The following is a 17,816-nucleotide window of genomic DNA, read 5'->3' on the forward strand; positions in this document are numbered from 1 at the left end:
CTGTCAAAGACTCTACACCCTTGAAAGGATACAACCAGCTAAACTTTAATGCATGCTTATGTTTGATTTTCTTTTCCTCATCTTTTTGCTTTGAATATCAGACTTATTTTAGTCACGGCAGAATAGTGCAGCTATAAAGAATACATGGATTTGAACCGGCAGCTTGGAAAGAAATATAGATCAGATAATATGTCATTAAAGTTATTATATAAATCAGACATGCTTTACGGTGTACTCAGTTATTATGTCACCTCGGTTAAAAGACTACTTATTCTTTCTTTTAAAGAGCATGGATGGATTTTTGACAACCAAGAGCTCTGTAATTGCAAGGGCAGACCTCATAAAGACTCAAAATTCAGTTTCCAAGCTATTTTAATTAAATCCCAAGTCCAAAAAGTCTCCACAACAAAGCAGACAGGAAGAATATTAGCTGGAAATATGAAGCTCTATGACACTAATACCAGAGATGAACCTACAGTGCTTTAATGGCTGAAGAACAGGCTTTTGTTTCAAACTCTTAAAAAGATGGAACAGCTACGAAGTAAATCTCCCTAAAAGTTCACGTTGTTTAGAACCTCTGTCTCCAGTTTCAGGTTCACCTCTGATAAATATTAGTACTTTCTCTTAATTACCCATACATATACAAAATTGTAAGTTTTCACACAAAAGGAGCAAGAACCAATAATCAAGAATACACGTAGCAGTCCGTACAGTTGTGGGGGACTGGGTTGGAACACCATCAAAATGACTCTCTGAAGTATCAAGAGATGCTTTTTCCAGCATGTTTTAAAATGAAATACAAATGTCCTCAAGTCTCCCTCACCTTTGACTTATGTCTCAGATAATACACAATTTATAGGAAAAAAGTCCCTTCCATTGTGAATCTGTCAGCTTTCTCACATGCTCTCATTTCAGGAGGAAAGCGCTAATCTTAGTTATCGTTTTAAAGCTATTATACTTTTTAAATAACTGTTTGAAATAGTAAAATCTGAGTAAGAATTTTAACAGAACATTCTTACACGCAAGTTTTTTACAGATTCAGCATTCCAATAATCTAAATATTGCAAGATGAATTCTAACTTGAGTGGTGTTCACAATACTTTCTTCAGTATTGAGCTTACATCAACCCACTGCATTCATATGTTTCTAGCTCCACTGTTTGTAAAGTGAAAACAGAGATTCCTACTGTACCATTACTTGCTATTATGACACTGAAACAGTGATTTCATTGTCACGGGTGATGGGATTGAGAATGTCTGTGTAACTCCGCTCCCCTAACAGGTACAGTAATAAGCTGTTAGTTCTTTAGGCAAAAGACGTGAATCTGTTGAATAAAGGCTTCATTCTCTGCCGGTAATCAGTAACTTGAGGGCCTTCTGTAGATTCTGCACAGCAGTGCTCACATCTTCATATTGCAAAGCACTGCCAGCATATTTGCAATATTTTTGAGCTCTGGCAAAGTCCTCTGGAGTCAAACGGACTTCCCCTGCAAAAACATAAGTATTACCAAGTTACTATAAAAGAAATCTGACTGAGGCTTTCTTTCACGTGATTTCTGTGTTTTACTTATATTTGCGATAATATTATGAAAACCAGGCAAATATTTGTGGTAATATTACAAAGACCAAGCTACAGGGTTTCTTCTATTCATTTTTCTTCCCATTCGCATAATGCTTAACTTCTTTGCTGCTGGCATTTGAAAAATATAAGAGGATCTTTCTAAACACTGGTATTTGTATGCCCAGTGCCTTTCAAAAGTAAGTCAATACCTTTGAGAAAGATCTGCTCTTCATCTAAGGCAGCAAAGGAGAGCTTTTCAACAACAATAAGTTAGCTGTAATCATACTACAACCCGCAAGAAACAAGGACAGTGTTTTTTGTGTTAACAGTATCGTTACTTTGCCCTTTTCTTCAGGAATGATACATAGTTAGAAACTGTTCCTTCTCAACCGGAACAACCTTTCAAAACGTAGAAGCATTTCTCACTGGCATGTTTGTGCACATTTTATATTTCTCTTTTATCCAAGTAATGTTTATATTTCCAATTTTATGTAAGGTGACTGAGAACAACATTGATCTCATTAAATGTGCCCATTTTTGTAATACCAGAGAACACTAGCAAAAAATATTTTCACAATATACTATAAAACCATTAACTGTTACTTGTTAATCAGAATATTTTCTTGACATAAGTTAAAAAATTGGGAATTCTGTAATGCTCAAACACCTGCATTCAGTCTTATAGAAAGCACAGAAGGGACTTATGCCCTAACTGGCAGAAGATTTAATATATGAATAGCATCACTGATGTGTGCATAAAATAAAGCAGCTATGTTACTGTCCCGCCTTCCACCCACAAATTCACTGGGAATTTTAAGACTAATCCCATGCCACCCCAATAATCTATGGATAAATTATAAAACCTTTACTTGTGTTCTTTCAGAACAACTTAACTTGTAAAAGACTGATTTTTATGGACATGGATAAATAATTATATGCAATACTAAAGAATTATGTATTTATTTAATAGGCTTCCCCACAGTATCTTATAAGCAATGAACAGATTTCACAGATAAAGGAAAAAAAAATGCATTTTATAATGCACCATAGATTTCATATAAAATTGGTTAAACAAAGATTTAGCTCTCTAAGTACAGCTTTCTAATTTTAAGCAAGGACATGAATATACTTAAATGCATTTTTGTTACAATTTCAGTTAGCTGGATCCCTTTCTTTCAAAATAAAACCGTGGCTAGCAATACTGTGAGAATTTTTACTAAGGAATCTCAGTTCTTATCAGAAAATGTCTATTATATTTGCTTTTCCTTTTCCCACTCTTATTATTTAAGAACAGCTTTTAAACAAATAAAACGGAAAACCTGGGAATATTAAAAACTTGACTGGTCTGCTGTTTTTCAAAACAACCCTACCCCAATAAAAAGCAGAAAGGTAGGTGCTCTTAACATAAATTTTATCGATTTTTAAAATATAATCTACAAGTCTACTTATTTTCCCTTCAATAAATAAGTATAACCACAAAATAACTGTTGAATATTGAGGCACATGACAACCTAGTGGGCTCATTATCATTGCAATGTGTATTAGTTTACTGTCGAATAAGTCAAGTCACATTAAATCTCTCAAAATACATCTGTGAGTATGTGAGTAAATACACGTGAGAGTGTACAAACACAAGCACACACCTAAGTTATTTTGTAACCTAAATAAAGCCACAGACTAAAAGCAGCTGGGGTCAATCTGCGACCACATTACTGAACATCTTTAAGAAATTAAAAAGACCAAGTTCCCCTCAAAGTGGCTTTATGCTCTGATGCCAAAAGAAACTACAAAATCATTCTTTAAAAACTGGCCAAGGCATCAGTCCAGTATTCAACTGATTTATTGGAAGGAAGCCTAAATTCACCAGTCTAATCTTATTTTTACAGTATCAGCTCCATTAATGTTTTGCTGGCATGAAGCCTTATTTATTATGAAATCTACTTCAGATGCTATTATGACATAACTTGAGGGGAAAAAAGTTAACAATTTTAAATTTATAAACCAAAGTTTACACAGTAAGGGTGTTGATCGTTTGATGTGCTCAGTGGCCTCAGCTCCTATTGAAGTCAGCACCTCACAATGGACAAGCAGAATAGAAATAAAACAGCTCTGTGTTCTTAAGTTTTCAAAATAGTGTGAAACTTAACTGTAATGTCTGTACTTACATCAAAGGTACAACCACAAAAGTTAGTAACTGACTTCAATTTACATATTCTAGGGGTTAAGCAGCTTTGGAGAAAAGGAAAGCAGCTTTGCAGAAAAAAAACTGGGTGTCCTGGTGGACATAATTTCTCCATGAGCCAACGATCTGCCCTTGTGGCGAAGGGGGCTAATGGCATCCTGGGCTGCATTAGGAAGAGCGTTGCCAGCAGGTGGAGGGATGTTCAGCGCTAGTGAGGCCAAAGGTGGAGTACTGTGTCCAATTGTGGGCTCCTCAGTGCAAGAGAGAGACTGACATCCTGGAGAGCGTTCAGTGAAGGGCCAAAGATGATGAAGGGACTGGAACACCTTACATAATGAGGAAAGGCCAAGAGAGCTGGGACTGTTCAGCCTGGAGAATAGAAGGCTCAGGGGGATGTCATCAATGTATATAAATACCTGAAGGAAGGGTGCATAGAGGATGGAGCCTGGCTCTTCAGTGGTGCTCAGTGACAGGACCAGAGGTGGTGGGCACAAACTGAAACACAGGAGGGTCCTGTCTGAACACCAGGAAACATTTTTTACTGCGAGGGTGACTGAGCATTGGCACAGGTTGCCCAGAGATGTTTTGGAGTCTCCTTCCTGGGAAAGATTCAAAAGCTGTCTTGGTGCTGCAAATTAAACCATGGGGAAAGAGCAGGGGCAGGGGGAGACACAAAGGACTTGGTCCAGAGCAACCGGTTTTGCTTGAGCAGAGGGGTTAGAACAGGTGATCTCCAGAGATCCCTTCCAACCTCAACCACCCTGTGATTCTCAGCTCTAAAAAGCACAACACTGAGATGGGAAAAGTATACTGTATTTATCCTGAAACAAACCTGCTTCTGTGTTAATCTGAAATTATTAGCCCAATAGTTAAAGAATAGAATAATAGAATGGTTTGGGTTGGAAGGGACCTTTGAAAGTCACCTAGTCCAGCTGCCCCTGCAATGACCAGGGACATCTTCAACTAGATCAGGTTGCTCAGAGCCCTAACCAACTGACCTTGAATGTTCCCAGGGATCAGGCATCTACCACCTCTCTGAGCAACCTGTGCCAGTGTTTCACCACCCTTATTGTAAAAAATTTCTTCCTTGTATCTAGTCTAAATTTACATTCTTTATTTTAAAGCTATTACCCTTTGGCCTATCACAACAGGCTCTGCTAAAGAGTTTGTGCCCATCTTTCCTGTAGCCCCCTTTACGTACTGGAAGGTGGCTGTAAGGTCTCCCTGGAGCCTTCTCTTCTCCAGGCTGAACAACCTCATCTCTCTCAGCCTGTCCTCATAGGAGAGGTGCTCCAGCCCCCTTATCATCTTCGTGGCCCTCCTCTAGACCTGCTCCAACAGGTCCATGTCTTTCCTGTGCTGAGGGCTCCAGAGCTGGATGCAGTACTCCAGGTGGGGTCTCACTAGAATAGAGTAGAGGGTCAGAATCACCTTCCTCGACCTGCTGGCCACGCTTCATTTGATACAGCCCAGAATATGGTTGGCTTTCTGGGCTGCAAGTGCACATTGTTGGCTCATGTCCAGTTTTTCATCCGCCAGTACCCCCAAGTCCTTCTCCGCGTGGCTAATCTCAATCCCTTCATCCCCCAGGCTATATTGATGCTGGGGATTGCCCTGACCCAGGTGCAGGACCCTGCACCTCACCTTGTTGAACCTCATGAGGTTCACACAGGCCATTATTACTGAAATGTGACAAGCATAAGGAATATGTAACTAATGTCAACAAGCATGACTCTTTTAGTTTAAGAGGAACACAAAGTGAAAACCAAAAGGTGATTTGACTAGAGATGCTGAAAATCATGCTGGGGAAAAAAAGCAGTTTTAGAATAAAAATAATGTGTATTTTACAAGATATATCTGCTTCTCCCTGGTATCCCTTTTCTATCCATCAGATGTTTTTCCTTTTTATGAAGCTGCCCACATACAAGGCAACTGATTTAAGAACATTTTAACAATGCAACTTGGTATATAAAAACAGTGATAGCAAAGGTAACTGAAATGATTTTTGAAACAAGATGCTCTTTTTTTCCCCCATTAAGGCACTTAAGATATTTGAAATATATATCCTCAAAGATTTCTTCTTAAAATCATGAAAACATCTAGAATGTCAAATTATTATTTCTACTTTGTGTGTAGAAAACCAAACATTATTATACACACAACTAGAATGGACAAATGGTTTCTCTATACCATGCCACCTGTGGAAGGGAGCATACGGTAACATAAGAAGATTTTACAATAACTCTGTGTAGCACAACCATAAATGGATTTAGTGTTAGCAAAATCTAGCGGTAATACATTTTTTAAGGGAACTACAGCAGAGCAGTGCACGCACACATTATACAAAGTTGCTGTGTAACTCTACATCCTGTTGTCAGAGACGTTAACCAATGCTTAATTGCATAAGCTTTGACGCTTTCAAAAGTCAATGTTAAACTCTGAAACCTGTTCCCACAGGACAGGACAGGACAATTATTGGAGGATTCACCCTCATTAAAATCAAAGGAACACTGTTACTTTAATGTAATTCTCTTTTGATAAAATATTCCACTCTTCTCCACAGAAAGTTTCTCTCCCATCATAGCATTAATCAAATTGCTTCTCCCATGTTATGGGAAGGAAAGAAAATATATAATTTATTTTAAAAATATACATTTGATCTTCTACTAGAAAGAGTCTTGCAGGAATACGTGGAATATCCTGTTTGGTTATGACTATACTAGTACATTCAACAGTGCCAGGGAATTCGTCTCAGCACTCAAACTTGACTGTCTACACTGTCAAACTGCTGGAACAGACTCCTGTATGGTTTTGGCCCACGCAAACCAGCACTTTCCCAAACAATTCCTGGGCACGACTTGTGGTTAGAGCAGGCTAGAGACCATTCAATATTGGCAGCCTTCATAAAATACCTTGTTTAGAAGGTTTAAAAGTTTAATAGTATGGATGCGAGTGGTTCTGTGCCAGCTGTTCTCAGTGGCAAATATTTACAGGCATGTTTAATTTATTAGTATAGACACAGACATCGTGTCTAAATCATGGAGCAAGTGTACTTTACACTGTGCTAGCTCTATGGATCTACTGGGGGGCAACACCGATCCCTCCTTTCCATCCAAAAGAAACTTCAGTTCCATAGGAATAGTGCATACCAAAGTCTAACCTCAATATACAGCCAGGATCTAGCCCGAATATACATATTGCAACTCAGGAATGGAGGAGAGCTCTTGGGTCCCACAGTTCAGTACATCCATTGTGAGGTACAGGCATTTCTACATCTCCTTAGAGGTCAGGGAACAAGGCTACTGTGGAACAGAGTACTGTTGGCATGAAAAGGACTCCTCAGCAGCATGAGTAGGAGAACGGTATTTGCTGTTACTCTTACACGTAGAGCTGAAGGGACGATGTTTTGGGTAATGACCAGGCATGCATGACAGGATGGTGACAGGCAAGACAAACCCTTTCCATTTCTCTTAAGCTTCTTAATTCTATGTATGCAAACAAAACTGTTACTATATCTCTGCTGACTGACATACCCCTTACGCCCTCTCAAACTCCTGCGTAACTGACAGCGTATTTTCTAAGCTTTCAGAACCGAGCACCTGTATGAGCCGTAGCACTTCTCAGGGTGTGCTTCTGCAAAACTCCCTCACACTTTAAGCTGTTACAAGACCCAAACTTGTAGTGACACAACAGATGTGCAGAGGAGGAATGCAGGTATGCAAATACTCAGGTTAGATCAAGTTAGAGATTCATCACTGTGCTAGCAAGGGTCTTAATCTCTTAATTACATGATAGTAGTTATTATGAATTCTCACAAACACGGGGTACCTTAATTCGCTCCATTCCTTTTTATTTATATTTATATACTTACTAAATCAGGTTATCACAGGTAAGTGGCTAGAGGGAGCAATGCACAGACATTATCCAGATACTGAACAATGGAATTTCTACTACTTGATGAAAAATTATCTTTTAAATCAAAATTATGACATTTTTGACAACTAGAATTAAACATTCAATCCAAGAAACAATGATGACTAGAATTTTCAGAGTAGTTATCCAAAAACCTTGCATGAGACATTATAGTAACATGCCAGACAAACAACAGGTGTGCCTTTTGTTCTTCAAGAGAAGACTAAAGGTTAATCTGTCTCTATCAAAGATAAATTTTGTTATTTTTATTTTTTTAAGACATCTACAAAAAAGGCTTCCTGATATATTAAGAGAGACACAGCCCCCAGGCATTCTTATGACAGCAGACTAAAGTCAAGCTAAACACTGAATTCCTATTATAGCATTCAATTGAATAAAAAATGCTTTTTCAATAAAGGTGGTATTTTAATATAGACATCCTCTTCAACAACATAATAAACAAAAATATCTAACTATTTTTAAGTTACAATATACACAAATATACCTATCTAAACTTGGTAGTCGTAACAGGCAACATTGGACTGTATCTAGTACTGGAACTTAAAACATGAATTACATATACTATTAGCTTTCCCTGGTGAGGATAAACTGTAGGGTAGAACGTGAACAGATTTCACACCAGGACTTCTAGACCTCTTCCTCACTCAACATACATGTTGCCAACAAAAATCTGATTACTACAAATAGGTATAACTTATCTTTTTATTATCTCTATTCCACAGTCAGAAAAATTCCTAGAAAACAGTTAATAATTTGTCCAAATTAGAATCTAGGATGATTCCAGCTTTATTGTCAGTCACTACTCTTTCCCAGGCCATGGTTTCTCTAAGGTAAGCATTTATGTGTGCACTTCAAAGCATGATATATGCAAGCAGACATAAAATACATGTAATATAGGTTATCAGTGATTTTAACATCAAAGACAGATGGCATTTTAAAAGATAAAAGCCTTGATTACATGGTACATCAAAATGACATCATTAGCAGTACCTTATAAATTATTTAATTTAATACAGGTACTACTTAGAATCAACAAGCACACATAACAATTATGCTGCTACAGAAAACACCACTGGAATGGTTTGATTATTTAATGAATTAAATAAATAACTTATAATTTCTTATACAGGGTCAGTACGTAAGTAAAGGGAATGTGTATTACCAAAAATATAATTTAGCAAGGCCATCATAGGCTTTGCTACGTATATCGGAACCTCATCTGAGAAGCAAGAACATAATAAAATAAAAAGCCTAACACGGTCTTGCTGGTTCGAAAAAGTCAGACAACACTAATCATACACTGTGGCAAAGCTTTCAGAAACTGTTAAACTCTTAGCAACACAATGTTTAGATTATGTCCATTCTTTTTAGGATTTCTGCATTAGTAGCGTTCAGATAGTAACAACGTTATTTCTCAAACTTCTTCCTTCAGTACAGGGGAGACGCACAGGACACAGCACATCCATGTCCAGACAATACAAATGCCACCACCTTACCTGCAGATTGAGCACTGTAAAGGGAAGGATCGACTAGAGGAATATTCTGAGGAGCAGGCTGAATGGTGTTACTTGTCACTCCTGCAAATCAATGCAAAAAATTGGACTTAGGTTATTTGTATTTATAGACTTTAAAAATAAGCAGACAAAATACGAAAACAGAACAGGTAAACCTAATGACTCAATGATTTTTAAGTTAAGCATCTGACAGCTTCCCAATTCTGAAAGTTTGTAACAAATAATTTTAAAGTCCTCACTTCAGACTATGAAAGTTTTACAAAATAATGCAGAAGAATTTACATGCTGTCATTCATTTTATCAGTACAGCATTTCACAGAAATTTAATTTCAAGCATTAAAAAAAAAATAAAAAAAGAACATATTAGTCCAATAGCCACTGGTTATCCTAGAGTGCTGAGGAAAATCTGTTAAAGAAGAGTAGGAGTAAACTTATATTTGAAGCCTAAATTCTGCCTTCTAATATCAGAGAGAGTCTCCGTTATTGTATTTTTAAAGACCCATGCCTGCCATCTCACATCTGCAAACTATGTCCTTTCTAATTCCTTCGATAACAGTTGCTGAGAATAAAAAAGCTAGCTGGATTTTAAAGGGAAATGGTGATGCTAGAAAAAGAAACAGCACTTTACGCTGTGAAGCATTCTTGTATCCGTGTTCACGTTTTAGACACTCTCATTTGCATTGATCCAAAACTATATTTTTGCAGTATGTCCAGAATACGCCAGACTAACCTAAAGTTATTTCTACAACATCTGCTACGTAGAAAGATGGTATAACCACTTTTCTAAATTATCTGTTATTTCATGGAATGACTGATGGGCTTAAAACTATGTAATGCAAAGAATTCTTGTATTCCAACAAGGTACATATTCCATAATTTTCAGATCTGGTAAAAACAAAGAGCTAAGCATTTAGCGAGGCTGAATGCAAAAACAACACTCTCCCCCTCCCAGACCCAAAAAACCCCACCTATCTGAAGGATTTCCCTTTGATAAAGCTGAAAAAAAGAGCATCCTGAACTTTTCATAGGGTGAGGCATTTCTAAAATGAGAAATCAAAAGAAAAGGAGGAGCTGTGTGACAAAAACATCTCATATGTTCTATAATAAAAAAAAGTATCTGAAAAATCAAATGATCATCAGGATTGAAATCAAGAGCTTTTAATTTTTTAGTCTTACGAAAAATCATTGTAAAAAGGTAGAATGAAAAGAAAAAGTTCTATTCACAAATAATATAACTTTTTTATTATTATTTTTTTTTATAAATACAGCAACTGGGAAGAAGTATGGATTTTTAAGAACTTGGGTTTGGTCCAAAAATGACAAAGAAGAAGAAGAAGGATGTAGGGGCCAATATGTTTAGCAGTAGGGACAAAATTTCTATTATTACTATTGTTTGAGGTCAATCACACTACTGTGCTTGCATGGGAAAAGGAGCATAAACTACAAACGGTACATCAGGCATGACTGTTATAGTGTTGTTGTAACGGTTCCGACCCCATGTCAGATACGTTCCCACATAAAGAGCAGCAGTCTATCTGCATAGGGAAAGCTAAATATGGATGAAGCAATATAATTTCATCTATCAAGTGAAAGATTCAAATGGTGCTTCACAGTACGGATGTTGTAATGCATGATTCTAGGGAAGAAAAAAAACATTCTGTCTGCAGGAACACCCACTCTTTCAGTCCATATATCTCTTCTGGCAAAATGCTCAAAAGTATGAATTACATACTTTAAAAAGCATAAAAACATAAAAAATATTTCTGATGGCATTTTTACAATGTTAATTTATGAAGTTGCCTCTGCCATAGAATAGCTATATTATTTTACTTTGTAGTGGAAAGAGGGCTAGAATTCGCCTCTCAATAAAGGCATGAATTTTTTGGGTGTGATATGGACATACCTGTGTTATGAGGTACTTCAGCTGGAGTGTTGGCTGGTGCATGGGCACCTGGTGGTATATGTATGCCAGTGTAATTACTAGTTGGTATGTTGTTAGCTTCATACGTGGATGATGATGCTGGTTGAGTTGTTCCACTATGGAGAGAAGATGACCCTGCTTCTTCCCTTTCAACATCTGCTAAGATGACACAAAAGAGGAGTTACTGCAACTCTTCTGTACAAACATTTGAAAACTTAGGCTTTCTTCCACCTTCCAAATTTTTGTTAGTAGAAAAATTACAACCACAGTGTGACATAAAACACTTATCAACCCAAACCACATACGGTTGATTTGACAAACTAAAAAAGCAATATACCATAGGAAAGAGATCTAGAAACTCGCATATGTTCAAAGATCTCTTCTGTTTAAACTGAAGGATCATCTCATTATTGGTCTGAATATAAGCACTTTGTCTCATAAGTACAATTCTTTATACTTCTGTGTACTGCATCCACATTAGCTGACCCAAGATAATACAAACATGAAGTAATCTATATTTTAATACATACATGAACCAGAATATGAAAAACTGTATTTGCCTTGCAAACTCTTCATAAAAAGAAAGACAGTGCCAATCCTTTAGCCTATATCAATTAAGCAAACCACAAATAAATAACAAAAAAGAGGTACTCTGGGAAAGTAATACCAAGCAAGAAAATGAAATGCAGCTTAGCTGAGTCATAACTGTATATAGAACAGTTAGAGTACACAATGCACTACAAGAATAACGAGATTCAATATATCCCATAGCATGTACAAAGAACATACACACTATTTTTCAATCTAGTCACGTTCCTAAGGTTCTGGTCTAGTTTAGTCAATGTTGCTTTGAAGACTGCAAAAGTAATGGTCCAATTTTATTATGTTAACAATGTAGATAATTTAGAATATGGTTGATTTCTGCTCCTTAATTTGAACCATAGAATACATGAATTCAGTTCAATTTAAAAAAGTTAATTTTCTTTTACAGCGTATGTGTTTATCTCCATCAATAATGTCAGGTGGAAAGAGCAGAGTTTTGGGAATGGCTTTGTTAACAGTCATTTTTTGAAAGGGAGCAAAACGAATATGGGAGCACAAAACTTGTATGTGTCTAGAGCCAGCAAAATAGATATTTTTTCTTTATGAAATCCACACTGATCTTCAACTATACAAGATTATGTTATGCAAACACCTCTACTGCTTAATAATTAAACAGGCTACTATTACAAATATCAGAATTTTTCTTGTGTAAGGTCCTCTTCCCCCCCAAAAAAGTTCAGTTACTACCTTTACCAAAAACGACTAAACACCTTCTGATTCACAATATGATTTACTACAATAAAAGGCTATAATGCAGAGTAAAATCAACGGTATTGTCATTAGGGCTTTTCACTGGACTTTAATAAATACACAGTTAAAGAATATATTTTTATTTTATATTGCAAAGTTGTACTTTCATTCAGAACATCCAAGTACAAATAAATTCACAAATCCCCCAAATACACAGTCCAAAACCAAGAATCTTTATTTAAAAGTATTAAAAAGTAAAGAAACCTAGAAGCAAAGTTCTGTCACGAGTGTCAAGAACTGCTAGCAAAATTAATACAAAAACACAGAACACTGTAAAATGTATGTTATTCTTGTGAAAGTGACTTTCACTTGCTGCAACCAGTAACTCAGGCTGTGGTTTTATGAAGCTATTTCTGACATATGCAAACAAACATTTGGCAGATTTCTGGAAGGCAAAGGATATCTTAAGGTGCCAGATTTTTCCTTTGCTGTATTTTCTGCTAATATCTCATACTGCAATATCATGTGGCTAATGTGCATGGAAGTAAAATTAAACGTGTTAAAGCTGGCAAAAAAACAGTGAGATTCAAAAGTAAACACCAGATATGCTACCTTTTAAATAATAATGTAATAATAGGAATAAGCCATTGGTCAAATGCTATATTTTTCTGTGGTGTTGGTGTTAATCAAAAAAATTATTTTAAGAGTTTCAGAAAATAAAATTTAGTTTAACGAAATCCCAGAGACTTAATACACGTAAGATTAAGGAAATAGGTACGCAAAACACTCATCATGCTGTCTGAAGACAAGGCTACCCAAATTTACTTGTACCACTGTTATCAATTATTTATAGCTTGGTCAAATTGTAGCCATAAAGATGGATTTTCCATGTTGGGTGTCTGCCTGAAGCAAGTATTTTGGGAAAGCTGTTGTAAAAATTGCTAAGCCACTTTTGAGAATGAGGGAGCAGGAGAAAACACGCTCTCATTGTACTTAGTATCTCAATTAAGAGAAATTACCTGTAAGTTCTTGCCCAGGCTTAAACTGTTAATGCATTTATTCCTTTATTCTGCTCCCTGCAGCTTCCTGTTGCCCTGATCTGGCTCTTCAGTCCCATTCCGATTTCTCTCTGTACCAGGACTTCATATCCCGTATCTGCAACCCCATGCCCCATACTTGGGTCTGTCTTGCACTGTCTCCCAATCTTCTTGACAACACATTCCCAGATTCAGCTTCAAACTTCCTCACTGGGCAGTTCATGGTTTCTAGTCACTCCTATAAAAGTGCAATGCTGTAGGCAACACTGGTCATGGATGATATGAACTCAAACAGTTAAAGTCTGGTAATATTATAAACAAAAAAACCAACCCCAAAAAAGTGCTAGAAGTGCTGACCACCCTTAATAACAGTGCCTGTAAGAGGCAAACTCACAAAAAGGTGATATACTTTTTAATCAGGTATATGTAGCAAAAGATCAGGCTCAACTGTTTGGTTTGCTCATTATGCAATTGCCAAATGCTAAACTGTATTAAACATAAAAGTTGCTTTGTTTAAATTAACTCTTCTGAGGTGTTTAAAGTGCCCAAATGTCATCAAAGCATTGTAACTATTCTTTCTGCAAAGTAAATATTTAAAATATTTGTTATCAAAGATTAAAGTATTAGAACCATTTTTGAGATATGTGCTTGCAGTATTTGTGAAGAGTTTTAACAGTAGTGCTAAATAAAAGGATTTCAGGCTGCTGAAAAAGAACTTTTAAGTCAACAAACTGTTTTTAAGCTCTGTGGTTAGAACATCCGTAACATTACTGGAAAACAATTCTTTTCCATGGAATGGGAATGAATGCTAGAAAAATTAAGCGAATTAATTTCTCATAAAGCAGTAATAACCTAGAATTTAAAGTTCCTTGCCATTTGCTTAAGAATGCTGAAATAGTGGGCTGTGAAACAGGGACACAATTGTTTCACATTCAGTTTCAGCTCCAGCTGAGTTTCTTGTCTTGGAACCTCATCAGCCTTTGTGCTTGGATCCCAGCATAATGAATCCATGTGCTCTTTAGATTTTCCTCAGAGATATAGTATACCCAGACTAACTGTTTGGTTGTTTGTTTTAAATTATTATTTATTTATTGAAGGCAAGACTTTGTGGAATAAGGCTGTCCAAAGATACTTTCACATAAATAGAGAACTGTTAAGGCTTAATGGCCTTGTCTAGTGTAAGGAAGCACCAATTATGACTGAACTTCAGCAGCCCACAGCACTAAATTTAAACTAGCAAAATTTTTATTTTTAAGGAGTCTAGACTGCTCCAATTCTCTGGACCCCTATTTTTAGGGAATCCAGAAAATTAAAAAGGTAATCTATTAATTATAATTTTAAAATATTTTCTTTTTCTCATTCTGCTGCACTGCTTCCCTTTAGCTTGAGATGTTGCTAAAAGATGTACAATGTAAGGTTGTATTGGAGCTGCTTTTTTAAAAAAAAAAAAAAAGTATATTTTTTTCCACAATATTGAGAAATGGACCCAAAAATCCATCAACTTATCATACACTCTTCTTTCTACTAGTTGGAACTATAAAGGTTTCCTGGAATTACAAAATATAAATGTAGAAGACATATCATATATTGCAATGAAAGTGGTGACATTTAATGTATTTTACTATGGCTATACCATGACCATTTAGGAACTTTTTCATATTTGAAATTATATTTTTAATTTTTTTCCATTAGTATAAAATCTTGCTGGATGACCTAGGGCTACTGCTAAGTGACCTTTATGTGTACTCTAAGACTTGTATTCTAACTGCATTAATAAATCAAGCATGTCATTTTAATGTTTCCATGGTGGCATCCTGACAAAAGCATCCATAAATCCAACAGCAGAACTACATAACGCATGCCTATGTTACTGTAAAAACATCTCCAAGAGTTACAGTATGGTTTTCAAGAATCACAAAGAAAATAACACTTTGGAAAAAAATGGTAATTTGTCAAGCTACAGAGACCTAGTTTCACTCTGTTTAAACAGACTTTTTCCACTTGCGAGGGGAGGAAGAAAATGAGCAAGCAGAAAGGAATGGGGAAGGTTCAGTCGTACATTCAAACAATGCTGCTTTTCTTCTTATGATGCACAAAGCAAGAATTGACACTTTTTTTAACTATTCTTCTAATAAAAATTAATTTGCATAAAAATTTTGTCCTGGTTGTGTAAAGCATTATGGACACCTACACTATGGAGTTAATTTCCAAAAATAATCATCAAAAAGTATTTTTCATTTTGTTGCTGAGAAAATCAGAGTGCGAAAAATTCTCTTACTACATGAAATAAAATTCAACAAATAAAAATATATTGCCAAATTATAGATATTGCAGGCTCCCTATCAATAAGGATGCTGAAATTTTGGCTCACTCATCATTTGCATCCCTTAGAAGTTGCAGACATAACTTGCTAATGAAAGCAACAGTCTTCACCTATTCACACGACTGCTTGTAATGACCTGCAACAAATACTAAGGATTCGAATTAAGTCTGAATTCTACTTTCCCTCCTACAAGAGTTTCTTTTGCAGTCTTGAGCAAGTCGGTTACCTTTGCCTCCACATTAATAAAATGAAGAAAGAGACTATTTGTTGCTGCTGAGGAACAATTACTGTTTCTACACAAGCTGCGTATACAGAATTTTAGCAAAAGCTCTGTAATCACACAGTCAGATGAGCTTTGTAAACATTACCGCACTATGAGACAGAGCACTAAAGCGCAGTCATTTAAAGCTAGAAATATTTAATTGGGCTATTTATTACATTCACTATAACAAAAGATATTTTCCCATAGGTTGTCTTCTCCATTGAATTATCAAACTGGTGTAATTTGACTTACAAAGATGTGGTGATGTTTGCAGCTGGAGTTGCATAGAATCATAGAATGCTTTGGGTTGGAAGGGACCTTAAAGATCATCTAGTTCCAAGCCCCCTGCCATGGGCAGGGACACCTCCCACTAGACCAGGTTGCCCAAAGCCCCATCCATCCTGGCCTTGAACACCTCCAGGGATGGCACATCCACAAATTCTCCAAGTAAACTGTTTCGGTGTCTCATCACCCTCACAGTAAAGAATTTCTTACTAATATCTGACCTAAATCTGCCCTCTTCCAGTTCGAAGCCATCACCCCTTGTCTTATCACTAGACTCCCTGAAAAACAGTCCCTCCCCATCTTTCCTGTAGGTACTGGAAGGTACCTTTAGGTACCTTTAGGTACTGGAAGGCCACTGTAAGGTCTCCCCCGAGCCTTCTCTTCTCCAGGCTGAACAACCCCAGCTCTCTCAGCCTGTCTTCATAGGAGAGATGCTCCAGCCCTCTGATCACCCTAAGTTTCTCTTGCTACAGCTGCACCAGCAGTTAAGAAAACTGCCTTGAAAAAGGTGGTACGTTGAAGAAGAAATCAGTTTGTTAATGCTCCACTTCAAATATAGCTGTGCCTAGACTGGAGCTTATTTCAGTGGGTAAGGTAGCCATTCCAGTGCTTAAGTCTGTAGGGCATCTTCAGGTAAGAAAAACATTATAACAAGAATAAACCAGTAGCTTGGAAATCAAGTTGTATTGTGCTCATTATTTGTTCACAAATATTTGAATTTACTTATGTTGTAGTATTTCTAGGGTATTAATACCCAAACAGTATTTCATCCAGAAATAATAACTGGCACCCAGGCTTTTAGACACTTTTGTTTACTTTTAACAGAAATTAGTAATTTTTGCATATCTTCTGCTTTTATCAATAACTGAAAAGCACGATCAGTTTATACACAGAACAGTAATACTATTATCTGTTTCAGCAGTTTAAACTCAGCACATATCTGAAGTCTGTGGATCTATACTTTACAAACTGGGTGACATTAGTAAGTTTAGAAATAATATGGCAGCTCTGATTCGATTGTTTAAATTATTTTTAGTAAATATACACATGATGAAATAACAGAACGGAGCTGTCTTTCTCGGAATAGGTTAGGCTGTGACCTATGTGCTCTTGTAAGAGAGAGTCTGCTTAGTATGTGTTCTGTTACTTCATGGAGAGGCTGGCTTGTGTTTGCTCACAGTGGCAATGTTTGTTTTTAAAAAGCTCCACATGAGAAAGGTTTGTATATCCCTGATGTTTCTTACTAAAGAGCTACGACTTTTAAATTAGCAGCAGAGTTTAGACAGGTCTGAATGCATTAAATAGAAGAGAGTAAAATTTACAATTTGCGAGGTTTAAAACAACCTGTTCTGATACACATTCATTCTGGTAAGCGGGTGTCCTTGGAAATCAATTTTTAGCTAATGCTTAAGGAGGTAACGTCGAGGAATCCAGTAGAGGAAAGTCAGGTAGCCAGAAGAACACAGGGAGTGACTAAAAACACGAGGAAAAAGGGGATGAGTGACG

At 36.6% G+C, this 17,816-nt stretch overlaps 1 protein-coding gene across 2 annotated transcripts in view; it reads right to left on the bottom strand.

Annotated features, from left to right (window-relative positions):
• Positions 1–354: 354 nt before the first annotated feature.
• The window catches only part of VTA1 (vesicle trafficking 1), a 41,168-nt gene continuing 23,706 nt past the window's right edge, over positions 355–17,816 (bottom strand). The window contains exons 6-8 of one of the 2 annotated variants that reach the window (XM_063329457.1): positions 11,093–11,266; positions 9,172–9,252; positions 355–1,486 (exon numbers count right to left, since the gene is read on the bottom strand). In XM_063329457.1, the coding sequence (XP_063185527.1) occupies positions 1,341–1,486; positions 9,172–9,252; positions 11,093–11,266 (401 nt within the window). In that variant the 3' untranslated portion in view covers positions 355–1,340. Of the gene's footprint in view, positions 1,487–9,171; positions 9,253–11,092; positions 11,270–17,816 lie in introns of both variants that reach the window. The other variant, XM_063329456.1, reaches the window with a different exon arrangement.

This window comes from Chroicocephalus ridibundus, chromosome 3, assembly GCF_963924245.1.
Source record: "Chroicocephalus ridibundus chromosome 3, bChrRid1.1, whole genome shotgun sequence".
NCBI lineage: Eukaryota > Metazoa > Chordata > Aves > Charadriiformes > Laridae > Chroicocephalus > Chroicocephalus ridibundus.